The 18,102-nt window shown below is 45.0% G+C and overlaps 1 protein-coding gene across 1 annotated transcript; it reads right to left on the reverse strand.

The window, feature by feature from the left end:
* Positions 1 to 2,916: 2,916 nt before the first annotated feature.
* Positions 2,917 to 17,726, reverse strand: POLR1D (RNA polymerase I and III subunit D). Its single transcript, XM_066583259.1, has 3 exons — positions 17,637 to 17,726; positions 9,880 to 9,954; positions 2,917 to 4,970 (listed from the first exon to the last, which is right to left on the reverse strand). The coding sequence occupies exons 1-3, from the start codon at positions 17,660 to 17,662 to the stop codon at positions 4,703 to 4,705; spliced, it is 369 nt and encodes a 122-aa protein (XP_066439356.1). The 5' UTR covers positions 17,663 to 17,726; the 3' UTR covers positions 2,917 to 4,702.
* Between the last annotated feature and the right edge of the window lie 376 nt (positions 17,727 to 18,102).

Consider the following 18,102-nt stretch of genomic DNA (forward strand, 5'->3'; position numbering starts at 1 on the left):
CAGCTGCTCATTTACGCAGGTTTTAGCCTGTATAGGCACAATTGTTTTGTGCACCTATACTGAGCTAAAACAGCACTTGTGTGGACGAGGGCTACACAGAGCAATTGTTGTTCATGTTAGAGGCCAATGAAGTGCACACCTCCCTGCAGTTATTGGCTTATCTTTGAAAGACAAACGATTGCCTGTTTACACCAAACCATAATTAATCAACAAGGTGCGCGGAAAAGAAAAACCGTTTGGTACCGTGTTAGTCAGTAGAACAAAATGTGGCTGTTCTCCGTAAGAGAAACCACGTAATCTTGTGGATATGATACCTTTTAATGGCTAACAAAAATACATGATGTTATAGCGAGCTTTCGAACCTCTCAGGGTCCTTCCTCAGGTGTAAATGCCCTAAGTAAGTTGGAAAGCTCGCTATAACATCATGTATTTTTGTTAGCCATTAAAAGGTATCATATCTACAAGATTACTTGGCTTCTCTTGCTGGGAACAATCACATTTTGTTCTACTGGCTAACACGGTACCAAACTTCTTATCTTTTTACACAGAACTACTAATCGCTTACATTTGCACTTTCTACCGACTATTCAGACGATAGTCATGCAGTGTAAAGCTACCCTAATTTCCACCAGCTGCTGCCATAAATGATACCAGAAATCCTGCTCACCTCACAACTGGCATAAGTTTTTTTTTGGCATACGGATGGCTCAAGATTTGCTTAATGTATTAAAGGGAACTTGTCAGGTACTTTATACTTCTCTTACTCAGCTGATTCTGATACTTACGGGATAATGTTTAGTAGAGCCCAAGAACTCACATAGTGGGGCCACTGCACAAGGCAAGAGATATTAATGAGGTGCCACAAAGACTACCCACAATGGCTGAAGAAACACAAGGAAGGGGCAGAGTGAAAACACTATGACCTAGAATATGAACTATGTGGACTAACGATGCTGTTGTATTGAGGTGCTGCTGTCCTAGTACCAATGAAGAGTGCCATGCTCTGCGATCAGCTTCTTGGCTATGCCTCACACCGCTGACCACCCTTGATTATGAACTAAAAATTCCACTCTAGGACCATAAAAACTGGTTCTCCTGCCTAATAAACTTGTCTGCCTGTCTGATGAAGGGGTTTCTACCTCGTAACATGTTACTCGCTTGCTTGCAATAAGGTCTATTTGGTTTCCATTTTACCACGGCAGTCTTCATTCCTTAACAGGAGTGCCAGGTAGCGCTAGACCCCTAGTGTTTCTGCTTCACTGCGCTCACCCACCATGATTCACACTTTTCTAGCTATTTATGCTGCTTACTGATAAAGGATGGGTGGGGTTAGCAACGTGTGATGAATAATCTTGACTAAGCTCTCGCCAGGCAGCGGCTTCTCTACTAAACATTACTCACGAAAGTGACAAGCCACTTGCATTTGTTGGTAGATTAGGCCCATCTTGCTCCTGTACGAACCATATTAAAATTTCCACCCCCACCAAGTTTTCTTGTGCACCTCAACTAGAAGAATGACCTCTTCTATATCTATTAAAGGGGATCTGAAAGGTCATGTAACTTGCCTGGGCTGCAGTTATAGTGGCAGACATGCTGATTTCAGAGGTCTGGCACTAATTTTTTCCATAGAGCACATGTAAACATACATTGGGAAATGCCAACTGGAGAACAGTATTAGTGTATCTTGACGCCACCAGGAAGTCCTGATTGAGACAAGACTGACTGCCTAGTAACGCCCCCCTCCCGAAGCCAATTGGCTGCAGAGAAGGCTTGCCATCTAGTCCTGGCAGCTGAGTTATATTATCCTGTACCCTGTGAATACTGCTGTATGCTCCTGCTTAGCCATCGGCATACCTCTAATCGCCACTGCAGGTGTCCCTTCCAGGTGTTAATTGTGCTCCCATCCCATCCCATCCCATCCCACCACTGCTGTTCTCCCCTGCTGGCTCCCCAGGTGTTAATACTGCTCTCCGCACCCGGCTCCCCTGCTGTGAATAGTGGTCCCTGCGCCCCGTTCCCTGTCTGTTCATACTGCTCTCCTGCACAGCATCTGGCGTCCAAGCACCTAAAACAGCTCCCCGTGCCTGGACGTTGGTGGCCGCCCCTGTTATCCCCGCTACTGCAGTTTGCTGTCCGCCGCTAAGCTCCCACATGCTGCTCTTTACTCCCTGAGCTGCGCTCTCGCTGCTGCAGCTTCCGTCACTGGCCGGTCCAGGCTGCGGTTCCATCTCCCCGCTCACAGCCGACTTGACAGCTCCCGTCCCGCCTCCTCTCCGCGGATCCCCCGGACCTCCATTCTGTCCTGCATGCCGCCAGCTGGATATCCACGGCAGTGCTAGATGTATAGTAGCTTCCTGTGTATTGATTGCTGGCTGCCGTGGACGGTTAGGGATGATGTTCTTTTTAGCCTTACATTATTAGTTGTTTATATTTCCATCTTGTAACATGCAATTATTTACAACAAATAAGGTAAGGCTAAAAGGATCATCCTAACCCTAACTGTCCACCACAGCAAACAAGCAATACATACTGTGCTGCTAGGAGCTTGCTGACGTCACCCAATCGAGAGCTGGGGGTGTGAGAGGGGTGTTCCCCCTGTTAAACCCCTAGCTTCCTGGTGCCGTCAAGATACACTAATACCTGGAGCAAAGTATCAAATCATTACTCATATTTATATTCTTCATGCCTTAAAAAAATGAATTACAGGCGCATTCTGGTTGATTGCCTTACTGCAGCCATGGTCTTCACAAATCAGCATTCAGGGAAATAATTATTAAAGGGGCTGCATGAGATTTAATTTTAAAAAAAGTAAAATAAAAAGTGTGATACCGCAGTTCTGCCCCATTTACCCGAATAGCGCCAAGCTTCAATATCAGACACATTGCATGAACAGAAGAATAAAAAACACAGAGAACCCTAGTTTCTAATTTTATTCAACCCCTTTAAAGCGGTTTATATAATTCATCAAAACTTTTTGTTTGCTTGCTTGTTCCAAAGTGAAGCAATCTAAACATATGAAAAGGTTCAGAATTGGTCATAAAAAGACGCAAACTGTATGCCAGAATATAAATGTAAGCAGAATCACGTTTGGATGCTGATCTGGTGGACATCACTGATGTCATCAATCTATAGAGAATAAATTAAACCAAAATGTAAGTTTTCATAAACTCAAAGTTTCTATTTGTGTTGAAGGGGTTTTCCAGGGAAAATACTATTGAAGACTTATCCTCAGGATAGGTCATGAACAGTTGGTCGGTTTGTAATCAATGGGAACTACATTTGCAGTTAGAAGCTTCGTCGTTTACTCTGACCCCTGTGTTTGTGGCGTAGTCAGACGGCGCCCGATCAGCCGGGATAGGTCACCAATAGTATTTTCCCCGTAAAACTCCTTTAATAGTAAATTATATATTGTACAGAAAAAAAATTATATATATCCAAAGCAAAACAAGCCATTACAAGGTTGTCAGAATTAGAACTAAAGGGGCATTTTTTTATTCCTTCGGAAACAGCACCACTCTTATCCACAGGCTGTATCTGCTACTGCAGCCATTCAACTGAATGGGCTGGAGCCGCAATATCAAACACAGCCCATGTAGAAGAGGGGAGCCGTTTTTGGAAGAGAGCCAACCTTTTTTTTCTATTCCTAGACAACCTCATTAAATAAAAAAATACCGCAAAATGTATACTGCTGTTAATCAAAAGTCTAAAATTCATTTATAAAGAAATTTTCAACCATTTCCATAATAGTACAAGACAAGTCAGATTAGAAGGTACCGTGACCTGTGGATCCCATTGCACAAAGCTGTCTTGTGCTTTATGGCTCAGTTACATAAGCAGGGTTACAGAACACACACAGACCATGGGGTGACATTTTTGTATTAGAGTGCAAGCTTCTTGTCGGGATAACACTACACACCTATATAGTGTTCCCAACCCGTGGCTTTCCTGCTGGTGCAAAAATACAACTCTCCGCTGCCCCCACAGCGGCAGGCTATGCGGTTGTGCCAAAACTGGAGAACTCTAGGCAAGACTGCTCTACACTCTGCAAGCCCAACATTCCTCACCTCCAGGTTATTGTATACATAACCCTTCACCCCAAGGTCTTGAAGAGCGTCATTACTTATACCCCTGATTAAATGTGTTATCGTAAGAATTACTTTAATCACCTATCCATATGACTGGTGATAAAAGTCTGACCTGTGGGGGTCTCACTGCCGAGATCCCTACCGATCTCAAGATTGGGGATCCTCTACCCCACAGCGAGGAGGAGACTGAATAGAACGGTGGTCAAGCATGTGCGGTGCTGCTCCATTCATCTCCAGTGGGAATGCCGGAGATAGCCGAGTGCTTGTGATTGGCTATTTCAAACAGTCCCAATTAAATGAATGGAGCCACATGTGCAACCAAGTGGGTGCAGCGAGAAGAACCCCAATGTTAGGATCGGTGGGAGTCTCGGAAGCGAGATCCCCACTGATCAGACTCCTGTGGATAGGTGATAAAAGTCAATTTTGGGCTAACTCCTTTAATGAGAGGCTTACTATCTTTTATAATCCACAATATGCAGGTAATAAATTGTGGTAAACGCATTATAACCTATAACAGTCATTGCCAGGTTTATTAAGAGTCAGATGAGGCCGACTAGTAATACCCTGCATATTGCAAACTGATAACAGTATGAGCCTTATTGCTTGGAACCCCCCGGCTATCGCCTCTTGCCGTCACTCGTGGACTGTCTGTGTCTTGTGCTCTTGCTGGAAGGAGGAGATCTCTTTTTCTCTTTTCTTGAGTCCTCGCTCCTCTTATAGGGATGGGAGCTGTGCTTTTCTGAACGCCTCCTTTCCCCGCTGTGGTTCCTGGTATCTTCTTCATCCTGAGCTCTTCTATCATGCTTCTCCCTATCAGATGGCAGGGTGTTTTTGATGGTATTGATCAGAAATCGCTTGTTTGTGCTGGCAAGGGGACACTTCATCCTGCAAGAGAATTGAGAGAGCAGCTCCAGTCAATGAGTTTGGTTTGTGCGCCACCTAGTGTCCGATATAAACACAAGGTTATGAAAGCAAAAAAATCCAAATACACCTTTTTGTATTGATTTCTATAGACACAAAAATATTTATAAACAAAAATAATAATGGCTTTTGGGTCTTTTTGCTGCATTATGATTTTTCAGGCATTTTAAGGGGTATTCTTATCACAGAAAGTTATTCCCTATCCACAGGATAGGAGAAAACTTGCAGATCAGTGGGAGATTTTAGCCTGAAGAAACGCGCATGCATGTCTCCGCTCACTTCGATAAGGCTGCCGGAAGCAGCCCAGTTGGAAAGGAAGAACTGCAGGTTGCACTTAGGAAGGATGGGACTCCCAGTAGTCGGACCTCCACTGAACAGGAAGATGCAAACACCCCTTTAAGTTCCCTTTAGATCCATTTACTCTTTATACATCACGATCAACATTGGGAACACAGATCCATAAATCAGTGTCTTATGTGTTTCTGTACTGTGTAAAAAGGAGACACAGACGGTTCCTGGTATATATGTATAGCAATGTTATTAGCATGTAACTTAGTGCACATTACATCAGACATGTCGGAAGAGGTGATAGGTCTTCCTCAACCCCTTGAGGACATGGCCTATTTTGGGCTTAAGGACGCAATGATTTTTGGCGGATTTTCATCTCCAATTTTATTTTTCCGTCAACGCGGCCTTATAAGGGCTTGTTTTTTACGTGGCGAACTATAGTTTTCATTGGTGCCATTTTTGGGTACATAGACTATATCGTAAAACGTTTATAAATTATTTTTATGATTGCAGGGAGAGAAAACGCATCAATTCTGCCATAGATTTTTTTTTTTTACAGCGTTAATCATAGCATAGCATAAATGACAATACATTTTTTCTGTGGGTCGGTACAATTACAACAATACCAAATATATAATATATATATATATATATATATATATATATATATATATATATATATATATATATATATACACACACACACACATACACAAATAAATAAATAAAATATATATGTATACCGAATATGTCGGATTTCAATTTTTTTAGAAAATTTTGATAAGAATATGAGAAAAAGCACAAAAAAAAGGTTTTTTTTAAACATTATTATTTTAATCTTTTTCTTTTCACACCGATGATCGCTATGATAAGGCATTGCAGGACTTCTGCCCTGCAATGCCTTATCGCTTGTATTAGCGATCACAGGCATTGCAGGAAGAGTGCCCTCTCTGTGAACCCTTTACATGCCGCTATCGGTGACAGCCGGCTCCTGCTGCCAGATAGCTGAGGATCTCTTATGATCTCGCACTATCCCCAGGGCGTAACTATACGTCCTGTTGCGTTAAGTACCTCTCTGCCAGGATGTACGGTTACACCCTGTGGCAGGAAGGGTGTAACCCCCTAGTGTTGCAGTAATTTTATGCCCTAATGGTCAACCAATTTTTCAGTTTTGCTCGTTGTCACATTCCTAGAGTAAAAAATCTTTAAAGCTTGTTTGTTTGTTTTTTGTGAGAAAAGTTGTATTTTTTTAATGGCATACTCTTGGGGTAGGTAAAAAAAAGGTATTGTTGTGCAATACTTTTTTAATACTTTTTTTAAAATTTTGAATGGGTGGGGGGGAATTAAAAAATTCAATTACAGTTTTTTTTTTTCTTATTTAATTTTTATGACGTCCAGAGTGCAGAATAAATATGATAATCCAAGACCAGGTTTATGCGGTTTATGTTTATACAGTTATGGTTTTCCCATCCTCAGAGCTCAAGGAGGGCTTGTTTTTGGCAAACATATAACATTCTGATCACCTTTTGTTCAGTTTTCCTCCACAGGAAAGATTAACAAATTCTAGCACGTTTTTTTTCTATTTTTATAGGTTATAAGTGTTTTTTTTTCCTTAAGAAGTTAAATTACTTTTTCTAATATCTTCCTATTTTCTTTTTTGCGAGACAATTTGTACCGTATCATTTTTTAATTGCTTTCTATTAAATTTTTTGTGAGGTGACATATACAAAATTAGCCATTTTTGTCACATTTCCTATTTCTTTTAACGACATGTACTAACTTTTTCCATTGGTCATTATGAACGTGGGGATACCAGATTTGTGATCTTTTTTTTTCGCATATAGTAAAGGGGGAAAGGTGGCATTTTGATGTTTTTTCTTTTACATTTCTTTGTACTCTTCTTTTATACTTTTTTTCACCTTTTAGATTTGTTCCACCATGGGACTTGAAGATCATCACTTTTAAATATTAGCATAATACACTGCTATACTTTAGTATAGCACTGTATTATATTAGCCGGCCACCATAAATGGCAGACACAGAGGCCACATCCAAGCGATCACATTGTGGGGGTGCAATGGGTGACAGAGGGAGCCCCCTCCCTGTGTTAGCTTCCTACATATCGTGGTCACATTGACTATGGCATGTAAAGGATTAAAAAGCGGGGACTGGCAGGCCGTCACCAGACAGCTGGGCCCCCATGTCAGTATTCTGATGCAGCGGCGTAAAAAGGCGTATGGGCAGTCATTAAGGGGTTAAATGAGTATTTTGGTTATATAATGTAAAGTTATATAGTTTTCTAATACACTTTCTCTATCAATACCTTATGCTTGCTGTCATTGATTAGGAACCGCCATGGTTTACTTTTATTAGATAACGCCCTATCCTGGTCATCTGATGGACACGCATGCGCATGGCTCATGACATGGCACAGTTCTCATAGCTGTACTGTAACTACACCTTTGTGTCCAACACATGACCAGGAGAGAGAGTTATTCATTGGAAGTAAATAATAAAGTTTCCTATGTCTACCATTAGATCACTGTGGAAGAAAGTAGATCAGCCAATCAGAAGCCTGGAAACACCAAGTGACAACTCAAGAGAGTGAGAATGCTGGCATCCTTATTGGAAAACCCGACGGAACAGTACATTACAAGAGGACAACACAAGGAACTAAAGTTTTATTCACTTGTAAATTTACTGTATATACTCGAGTATAAGCCTAGTTTTTCAGCACATTTTTTTGTGCTGAAAAAGCCCTCCTCGGCTTCTACTCGAGTCAGGGAAGGCTTAAAAAAAACCCTCCATACTCACCTCCCAGCCGGTGTCTGTCTCCGGCGGTGGTGCGGCAGGCTGCTTGAATTCTCTCCGCTGTCATCCCCCGCCGTCCTCTGTGCTTGGCTCTGTCATTCCCCATTGTCAGCGCTGTGTAAATAGGAGCTGTGATTCGATCGAGCCTCAGCCAATCACAGCCGGTGTTCGATCATTCACAGCCAATCAAGCTGCTTTAGAATTCTCCCCGCTGTCATCTCCCTGCTTGGCTTTCAAATTCTCCACCGTCAGCACTGTGTAAGTAAGCACTTACTTACAATCCAATCCCAGCACTTACTTACACAGCACTGACAGAGCCAAGCAGAGAGGACAGCGGGGGATGACAGTGGGGAGAATTCAAGCAGCTTGTCGCACAGACACAGATGCCAGCTGGGAGGTAAGTATGGAGGGTTTTTTTTAACCTAGTAAATACTGGAGTATAGCTCAACTTATACTTGAATCAATAAATTTTCCCAGTTTTTTGTGGTGAAACATATTGTCTCGGCTTATACTCGGGCCGGCTAATACTCGGGTATATACAGTATATGAAAATCCTCTAGGCATGTATCACCTATATATCGGTTTTATTCATTAAGACTACATACTGGCATATATATTGACACTGTGCACTCATATAGACATGAACTCTGGAACCTGTAGAATGAAGTTTTGTGGACATGCTAGGTGACAAGCAGGGGCATAGCTAAAGGCCCATGGGTCCGGATGCAAAAGTTTATCTTGGGGCCCCTAACTTCTCTTAACCCCTTAACGCAGAGGCGTAACTTTAAGCTCCTAGGCCCCAATACCAAACCTGTAAAAGGCCCCCCAACTATAATGCTTTATTCATAGTACTGGGCTCCCTATATGGAGAAGAGAGGCCTTATCGGCCCCCTAAGGTTCCTGGGCCCGGGTGTAACCGCATCCCCTATAGTTATGCCAGTGGTGACAAGGTCATTGCGCAAGGGGGATGTTTGGCAACCTCAAAAGAAGCCATAAATAAATCAAATTAGTAAGCCCTGCTACATTCGCTGAGTAGGATTTGGAATTCACATTCATAGCATAGCTAGAACGCCTTGGCTATGTCAATTAGACTAGGACTACACCTAGACTTTATGGAACAAGTCACTTGACTAGGACAATTTTGAAGAGCTTTTCAAGCTACCCAATGCATTTGGCAGTGGGATAAAATGTCTAAGTGACCGCATCCATGTGACCTTTCAAGCTTAGGCCCTTGATGACATAAAATTTTTTATGTATTTTTCTTTTTTTAACATTTTTTTATATCCCTGTAGGGGACTTGAACCATGACAGTCATGATCACTTATAATGCACTACGGTACTTTTGTACTGCAATACCTTATTGCTTACAATAGCGATCATAGGCCATGGCAGGCTGGGACTCCAGTGTCCGAATACACTGCGGAGTGCTGATCACGTCACAGAGCTCCCACTGTGAACCCTTTACATGCTGCAATCTACATAGATCACAGCATGTAGGGCTTTAACAGCAGGGATTACTGTTCCAATCGATCCCTGCTGTTGCAGAGGGTGGCTGTCTATCATTCACAGCTGGCTCCCACAGCGGGATGGTGTGGGCTCACTCCTGATCTCGGGGTAATAAATAAATTACCTGAAAGCGCTGCAGAATAAGTTGGCGTTATATCGAGCATATAGCAGACATGTAGAAGCATATAATGCTGCTGATAGGCTCTTTAAACATCAGATTATGTTACACTGTAAACACCTGCCCACCAGTGCTCATCATAGAACATACCAGCCCATTGGCCCCATAGTCTCAGCACGGTCTTTGCCCCTTTTGGCTTCTTTGAGAAGCTCTTCTACTGCTTTCCTGCAAAAAATAAAGAAAACTCACTTATAATCAGACAGATAAAACAGTCATAAAATATTGTCCAGATTGTAACAACCTGTATGAAGCCGATGCAATGTCTGCCGCGACCGCAGCTACAACTATCGTGCTGGTTTATCAGAAGACGTGTTCAGAGCCGTCCTGCATGTGACACCGGAATGGAAGAGAACATTGCTGACAATCACAAGTCTGGAAAGAAAGGGCACCAGACCGAACGACTGCTCAGCCTACTCCTCCACAGTCACAACTTCTCCGACATTTAAAGGGCTATTCTCATCCTACACATTTATGGCATATCCACATATGTATATTAAACTATGCAAGACGGAGCTCCCATGTCGGCGGTTGCTCTGCATATGTATATTACACTATACAGGACAGAGCTCCGATGTCGGCGGTTGCTCTGCATATGTATATTACACTATGCAAGACGGAGCTCTGATGTCCGAGGTTGCTCTGCATATGTATATTACACTATGCAAGACGGAGCTCCAATGTCGGCGGTTGCTCTGCGTATGTATATTACACTATAGAGGACAGCGCTCCAATGTCGGTGGTTGCTCTGCATATGTATATTACACTATAGAGGACAGCGCTCCGATGTCGGCGGTTGCTCTGCATATGTATATTACACTATGCAAGACGGAGCTCCAATGTCGGCGGTTGCTCTGCGTATGTATATTACACTATAGAGGACAGCGCTCCAATGTCGGTGGTTGCTCTGCATATGTATATTACACTATAGAGGACAGCTCTCCAATGTCGGCGGTTGCTCTGCATATGTATATTACACTATAGAGGACAGCTCTCCAATGTCGGCGGTTGCTCTGCATATGTATATTACACTATGCAAGACGGAGCTCCGATGTCGGCGGTTGCTCTGCGTATGTATATTACACTATAGAGGACAGCGCTCCAATGTCGGTGGTTGCTCTGCATATGTATATTACACTATAGAGGACAGCTCTCCAATGTCGGCGGTTGCTCTGCATATGTATATTACACTATAGAGGACAGCTCTCCAATGTCGGCGGTTGCTCTGCATATGTATATTACACTATAGAGGACAGCTCTCCAATGTCGGCGGTTGCTCTGCATATGTATATTACACTATGCAAGACGGAGCTCCGATGTCGGTGGTTGCTCTGCATATGTATATTACACTATGCAAGACGAAGCTCCGATGTCGGCGGTTGCTCTGCATATGTATATTACACTATGCAAGACGGAGCTCCGATGTCGGCGGTTGCTCTGCATATGTATATTACACTATGCAAGACGGAGCTCCAATGTCGGCGGTTGCTCTGCGTATGTATATTACACTATAGAGGACAGCGCTCCAATGTCGGCGGTTGCTCTGCATATGTATATTACACTATAGAGGACAGCTCTCCAATGTCGGCGGTTGCTCTGCATATGTATATTACACTATAGAGGACAGCTCTCCAATGTCGGCGGTTGCTCTGCATATGTATATTACACTATAGAGGACAGCTCTCCAATGTCGGCGGTTGCTCTGCATATGTATATTACACTATGCAAGACGGAGCTCCGATGGCGGCGGTTGCGCTGCATATGTATATTACACTATGCAAGACGAAGCTCCGATGTCGGCGGTTGCTCTGCATATGTATATTACACTATGCAAGACGGAGCTCCGATGTCGGCGGTTGCTCTGCATATGTATATTACACTATGCAAGACGGAGCTCCAATGTCGGCGGTTGCTCTGCGTATGTATATTACACTATAGAGGACAGCGCTCCAATGTCGGTGGTTGCTCTGCATATGTATATTACACTATAGAGGACAGCTCTCCAATGTCGGCGGTTGCTCTGCATATGTATATTACACTATAGAGGACAGCTCTCCAATGTCGGCGGTTGCTCTGCATATGTATATTACACTATAGAGGACAGCTCTCCAATGTCGGCGGTTGCTCTGCATATGTATATTACACTATGCAAGACGGAGCTCCGATGTCGGCGGTTGCTCTGCATATGTATATTACACTATGCAAGCCGAAGCTCCGATGTCGGCGGTTGCTCTGCATATGCAAGACGGAGCTCCGATGTCGGCGGTTGCTCTGCATATGTATATTACACTATGCAAGACGGAGCTCCGATGTCGGCGGTTGCTCTGCATATGTATATTACACTATGCAAGACGGAGCTCCGATGTCGGCGGTTGCTCTGCATATGTATATTACACTATGCAAGACGGAGCTCCGATGTCGGCGGTTGCTCTGCATATGTATATTACACTATGCAAGACGGAGCTCCGATGTCGGCGGTTGCTCTGCATATGTATATTACACTATGCAAGACGGAGCTCCGATGTCGGCGGTTGCTCTGCATATGTATATTACACTATGCAAGACGGAGCTCCGATGTCGGCGGTTGCTCTGCATATGTATATTACACTATGCAAGACGGAGCTCCGATGTCGGCGGTTGCTCTGCATATGTATATTACACTATGCAAGACGGAGCTCCGATGTCGGCGGTTGCTCTGCATATGTATATTACACTATGCAAGACGGAGCTCCGATGTCGGCGGTTGCTCTGCATATGTATATTACACTATGCAAGACGGAGCTCCGATGTCGGCGGTTGCTCTGCATATGTATATTACACTATGCAAGACGGAGCTCCGATGTCGGCGGTTGCTCTGCATATGTATATTACACTATGCAAGACGGAGCTCCGATGTCGGCGGTTGCGCTGCATATGTATATTACACTATGCAAGACGGAGCTCCGATGTCGTCGGTTGCTCTGCATATGTATATTACACTATGCAAGACGGAGCTCCAATGTCGGCGGTTGCTCTGCGTATGTATATTACACTATAGAGGACAGCGCTCCAATGTCGGTGGTTGCTCTGCATATGTATATTACACTATAGAGGACAGCTCTCCAATGTCGGCGGTTGCTCTGCATATGTATATTACACTATAGAGGACAGCTCTCCAATGTCGGCGGTTGCTCTGCATATGTATATTACACTATGCAAGACGGAGCTCCGATGTCGGCGGTTGCTCTGCGTATGTATATTACACTATAGAGGACAGCGCTCCAATGTCGGTGGTTGCTCTGCATATGTATATTACACTATAGAGGACAGCTCTCCAATGTCGGCGGTTGCTCTGCATATGTATATTACACTATAGAGGACAGCTCTCCAATGTCGGCGGTTGCTCTGCATATGTATATTACACTATAGAGGACAGCTCTCCAATGTCGGCGGTTGCTCTGCATATGTATATTACACTATGCAAGACGGAGCTCCGATGTCGGTGGTTGCTCTGCATATGTATATTACACTATGCAAGACGAAGCTCCGATGTCGGCGGTTGCTCTGCATATGTATATTACACTATGCAAGACGGAGCTCCGATGTCGGCGGTTGCTCTGCATATGTATATTACACTATGCAAGACGGAGCTCCAATGTCGGCGGTTGCTCTGCGTATGTATATTACACTATAGAGGACAGCGCTCCAATGTCGGCGGTTGCTCTGCATATGTATATTACACTATAGAGGACAGCTCTCCAATGTCGGCGGTTGCTCTGCATATGTATATTACACTATAGAGGACAGCTCTCCAATGTCGGCGGTTGCTCTGCATATGTATATTACACTATAGAGGACAGCTCTCCAATGTCGGCGGTTGCTCTGCATATGTATATTACACTATGCAAGACGGAGCTCCGATGGCGGCGGTTGCGCTGCATATGTATATTACACTATGCAAGACGAAGCTCCGATGTCGGCGGTTGCTCTGCATATGTATATTACACTATGCAAGACGGAGCTCCGATGTCGGCGGTTGCTCTGCATATGTATATTACACTATGCAAGACGGAGCTCCAATGTCGGCGGTTGCTCTGCGTATGTATATTACACTATAGAGGACAGCGCTCCAATGTCGGTGGTTGCTCTGCATATGTATATTACACTATAGAGGACAGCTCCCCAATGTCGGCGGTTGCTCTGCATATGTATATTACACTATAGAGGACAGCTCTCCAATGTCGGCGGTTGCTCTGCATATGTATATTACACTATAGAGGACAGCTCTCCAATGTCGGCGGTTGCTCTGCATATGTATATTACACTATGCAAGACGGAGCTCCGATGTCGGCGGTTGCTCTGCATATGTATATTACACTATGCAAGCCGAAGCTCCGATGTCGGCGGTTGCTCTGCATATGCAAGACGGAGCTCCGATGTCGGCGGTTGCTCTGCATATGTATATTACACTATGCAAGACGGAGCTCCGATGTCGGCGGTTGCTCTGCATATGTATATTACACTATGCAAGACGGAGCTCCGATGTCGGCGGTTGCTCTGCATATGTATATTACACTATGCAAGACGGAGCTCCGATGTCGGCGGTTGCTCTGCATATGTATATTACACTATGCAAGACGGAGCTCCGATGTCGGCGGTTGCTCTGCATATGTATATTACACTATGCAAGACGGAGCTCCGATGTCGGCGGTTGCTCTGCATATGTATATTACACTATGCAAGACGGAGCTCCGATGTCGGCGGTTGCTCTGCATATGTATATTACACTATGCAAGACGGAGCTCCGATGTCGGCGGTTGCTCTGCATATGTATATTACACTATGCAAGACGGAGCTCCGATGTCGGCGGTTGCTCTGCATATGTATATTACACTATGCAAGACGGAGCTCCGATGTCGGCGGTTGCTCTGCATATGTATATTACACTATGCAAGACGGAGCTCCGATGTCGGCGGTTGCTCTGCATATGTATATTACACTATGCAAGACGGAGCTCCGATGTCGGCGGTTGCTCTGCATATGTATATTACACTATGCAAGACGGAGCTCCGATGTCGGCGGTTGCTCTGCATATGTATATTACACTATGCAAGACGGAGCTCCGATGTCGGCGGTTGCGCTGCATATGTATATTACACTATGCAAGACGGAGCTCCGATGTCGGCGGTTGCTCTGCATATGTATATTACACTATGCAAGACGGAGCTCCGATGTCGGCGGTTGCTCTGCATATGTATATTACACTATGCAAGACGGAGCTCCGATGTCGGCGGTTGCTCTGCATATGTATATTACACTATGCAAGACGGAGCGCCGATGTCGGCGGTTGCTCTGCATATGTATATTACACTATGCAAGACGGAGCGCCGATGTCGGCGGTTGCTCTGCATATGTATATTACACTATGCAAGACGGAGCGCCGATGTCGGCGGTTGCTCTGCATATGTATATTACACTATGCAAGACGGAGCGCCGATGTCGGCGGTTGCTCTGCATATGTATATTACACTATGCAAGACGGAGCGCCGATGTCGGCGGTTGCTCTGCATATGTATATTACACTATGCAAGACGGAGCGCCGATGTCGGCGGTTGCTCTGCATATGTATATTACACTATGCAAGACGGAGCGCCGATGTCGGCGGTTGCTCTGCATATGTATATTACACTATGCAAGACGGAGCGCCGATGTCGGCGGTTGCTCTGCATATGTATATTACACTATGCAAGACGGAGCGCCGATGTCGGCGGTTGCTCTGCATATGTATATTACACTATGCAAGACGGAGCGCCGATGTCGGCGGTTGCTCTGCATATGTATATTACACTATGCAAGACGGAGCGCCGATGTCGGCGGTTGCTCTGCATATGTATATTACACTATGCAAGACGGAGCGCCGATGTCGGCGGTTGCTCTGCATATGTATATTACACTATGCAAGACGGAGCTCCGATGTCGGCGGTTGCTCTGCATATGTATATTACACTATGCAAGACGGAGCTCCGATGTCGGCGGTTGCTCTGCATATGTATATTACACTATGCAAGACGGAGCTCCGATGTCGGCGGTTGCTCTGCATATGTATATTACACTATGCAAGACGGAGCTCCGATGTCGGCGGTTGCTCTGCATATGTATATTACACTATGCAAGACGGAGCTCCGATGTCGGCGGTTGCTCTGCATATGTATATTACACTATGCAAGACGGAGCTCCGATGTCGGCGGTTGCTCTGCATATGTATATTACACTATGCAAGACGGAGCTCCGATGTCGGCGGTTGCTCTGCATATGTATATTACACTATGCAAGACGGAGCTCCGATGTCGGCGGTTGCTCTGCATATGTATATTACACTATGCAAGACGGAGCTCCGATGGCGGCGGTTGCTCTGCATATGTATATTACACTATGCAAGACGGAGCTCCGATGGCGGCGGTTGCGCTGCATATGTATATTACACTATGCAAGACGGAGCTCCGATGGCGGCGGTTGCTCTGCATATGTATATTACACTATGCAAGACGGAGCTCCGATGGCGGCGGTTGCTCTGCATATGTATATTACACTATGCAAGACGGAGCGCCGATGTCGGCGGTTGCTCTTTTTAACATTAAAAAGTCCTACTGACTTTTGCGCAAGAAAATTGCAAATGGCAGCGATGTTTTTGCGAGATAAAGCAGCACTGATGCTCAAAAATCGTGAGAAAAAAGTCGCGATAGTGCCGCGACTTACTTATCGCAATATTGCGATCGCCAGAGTGCAGGAACCCTAAAAACTACATCCAGGACTCCTCGCCCCCCGTTCTATGAGAACAGTAACTGAGTTCATGGTGCTCGTAGGTGGCGACAGGCTCCCTTTAGCAGAAGAGTGGAGGGGAACCAACTCCATACTAATGGCAATGGTTTTAGAATGGGGTGCGATAATCAAGTATTCGCGTACATGTGGCATATGGTGTATCTGCCACAATGAATAGTTATATTTAAGCCATGTGAGTTCGCTGAGGGAGAAAGGACTTTACAAAGCACAGAAGTGCTGCAACGGCTTATCAAGGTGATCAAGACCTACAGCGAGCAGGACTGTTCAGCCCCGTTTAGACGGAACGATCATCGGTCTGAAAAGAATAATCGCCAAACGAGAATCGCGTGGATCCCGCTCGCTGTTTGGGTTCAGCCAGTGTAAAAATGAGCGCCGCCTCATGCAGTTTAAGCACCGATTGTCCATAGCTTCACACAGGAATGTGAACCACTAAACGGCTAGCGCCCGAGGACGACCAGTGTGGATTCAGCCAATCACATTCGCCCGTGGACACTGGGCCTATGAAAGTTTGTGGCTGCACCAAACTTTTGCTCCAAGTTCTGCGGCTCCTTAGCAAGGTGATCAAGACCTAAACTAAGCAGGGTGAGAGTATCACCTGATCTAATGGATGGCGCCACTGAGCGCATCCTACAACCAGTAGAACAGATGCAAGTTTAGTGTTGGAAGCCACTGTATACCACACGATGCAGCGGTATACAAGAAGCACCTGTAGGGGGCGCATCGGCTGGCAGCATCACTAAGCAGCACTCTGTCTATATGTGGGCTAATGCACACATATGGGGGCACAATCCACACATGAACATATCAATGCTATAGTATGGGGGGCCGGGGCCACAATATGCCAACAGACAATGCAGACAGCATCTTTAGGGCTAGCACTGGTGGGGCACAGCTGGCACCTATGCGGGTACTCTAACCCAGACCACCATAAGCACTGCCGTGTACAAGAGGGAACATGCACACTTCCCACATTATTCTCACACAAATTATGTTCACGCGTGCTATACTGCAGGGAGCACACAGGCACCTACCGCTCCAGCTCTTCCTCTTCCTTCATTGTACCTACACTCAGAGGCAAATCCGGAATAAGAAACCGGAAACTGCCAACCAACACTTTACTACGTGCTGCCAGCCACCAGCAACGACTTCCGGCGTCGGGACGTAGGCACGCTGAAGTGTGCGCGGTGATGTCACTGGGTCAGGTGACGTATCAGAAGCCCTTAGTGCCGTCTGTTACCTCACGTTGCCAGTAGTAGATAATTATACGCACGCGTGTGTGTTATATATATATATTTTTTCTTTTTACAAAAGTGACAATTGTGGAGTATTTCTCCTCAGAAAACTTTGACTGTCCTTTTTTTTAAAGGGCTAGGTGATTAAAAAAATATCTGCAGTTTTGTTACAGATTGTGGCCGGCTTCACACAGGCGTATTTGCACGCGCAATACACAAGAGAATAAAACCCGTTGATTTCAATGGATTCACATTTCCGTGCCTT

This window comes from Eleutherodactylus coqui, chromosome 1 (genome assembly GCF_035609145.1).
Source record: "Eleutherodactylus coqui strain aEleCoq1 chromosome 1, aEleCoq1.hap1, whole genome shotgun sequence".
Lineage (NCBI taxonomy): Eukaryota > Metazoa > Chordata > Amphibia > Anura > Eleutherodactylidae > Eleutherodactylus > Eleutherodactylus coqui.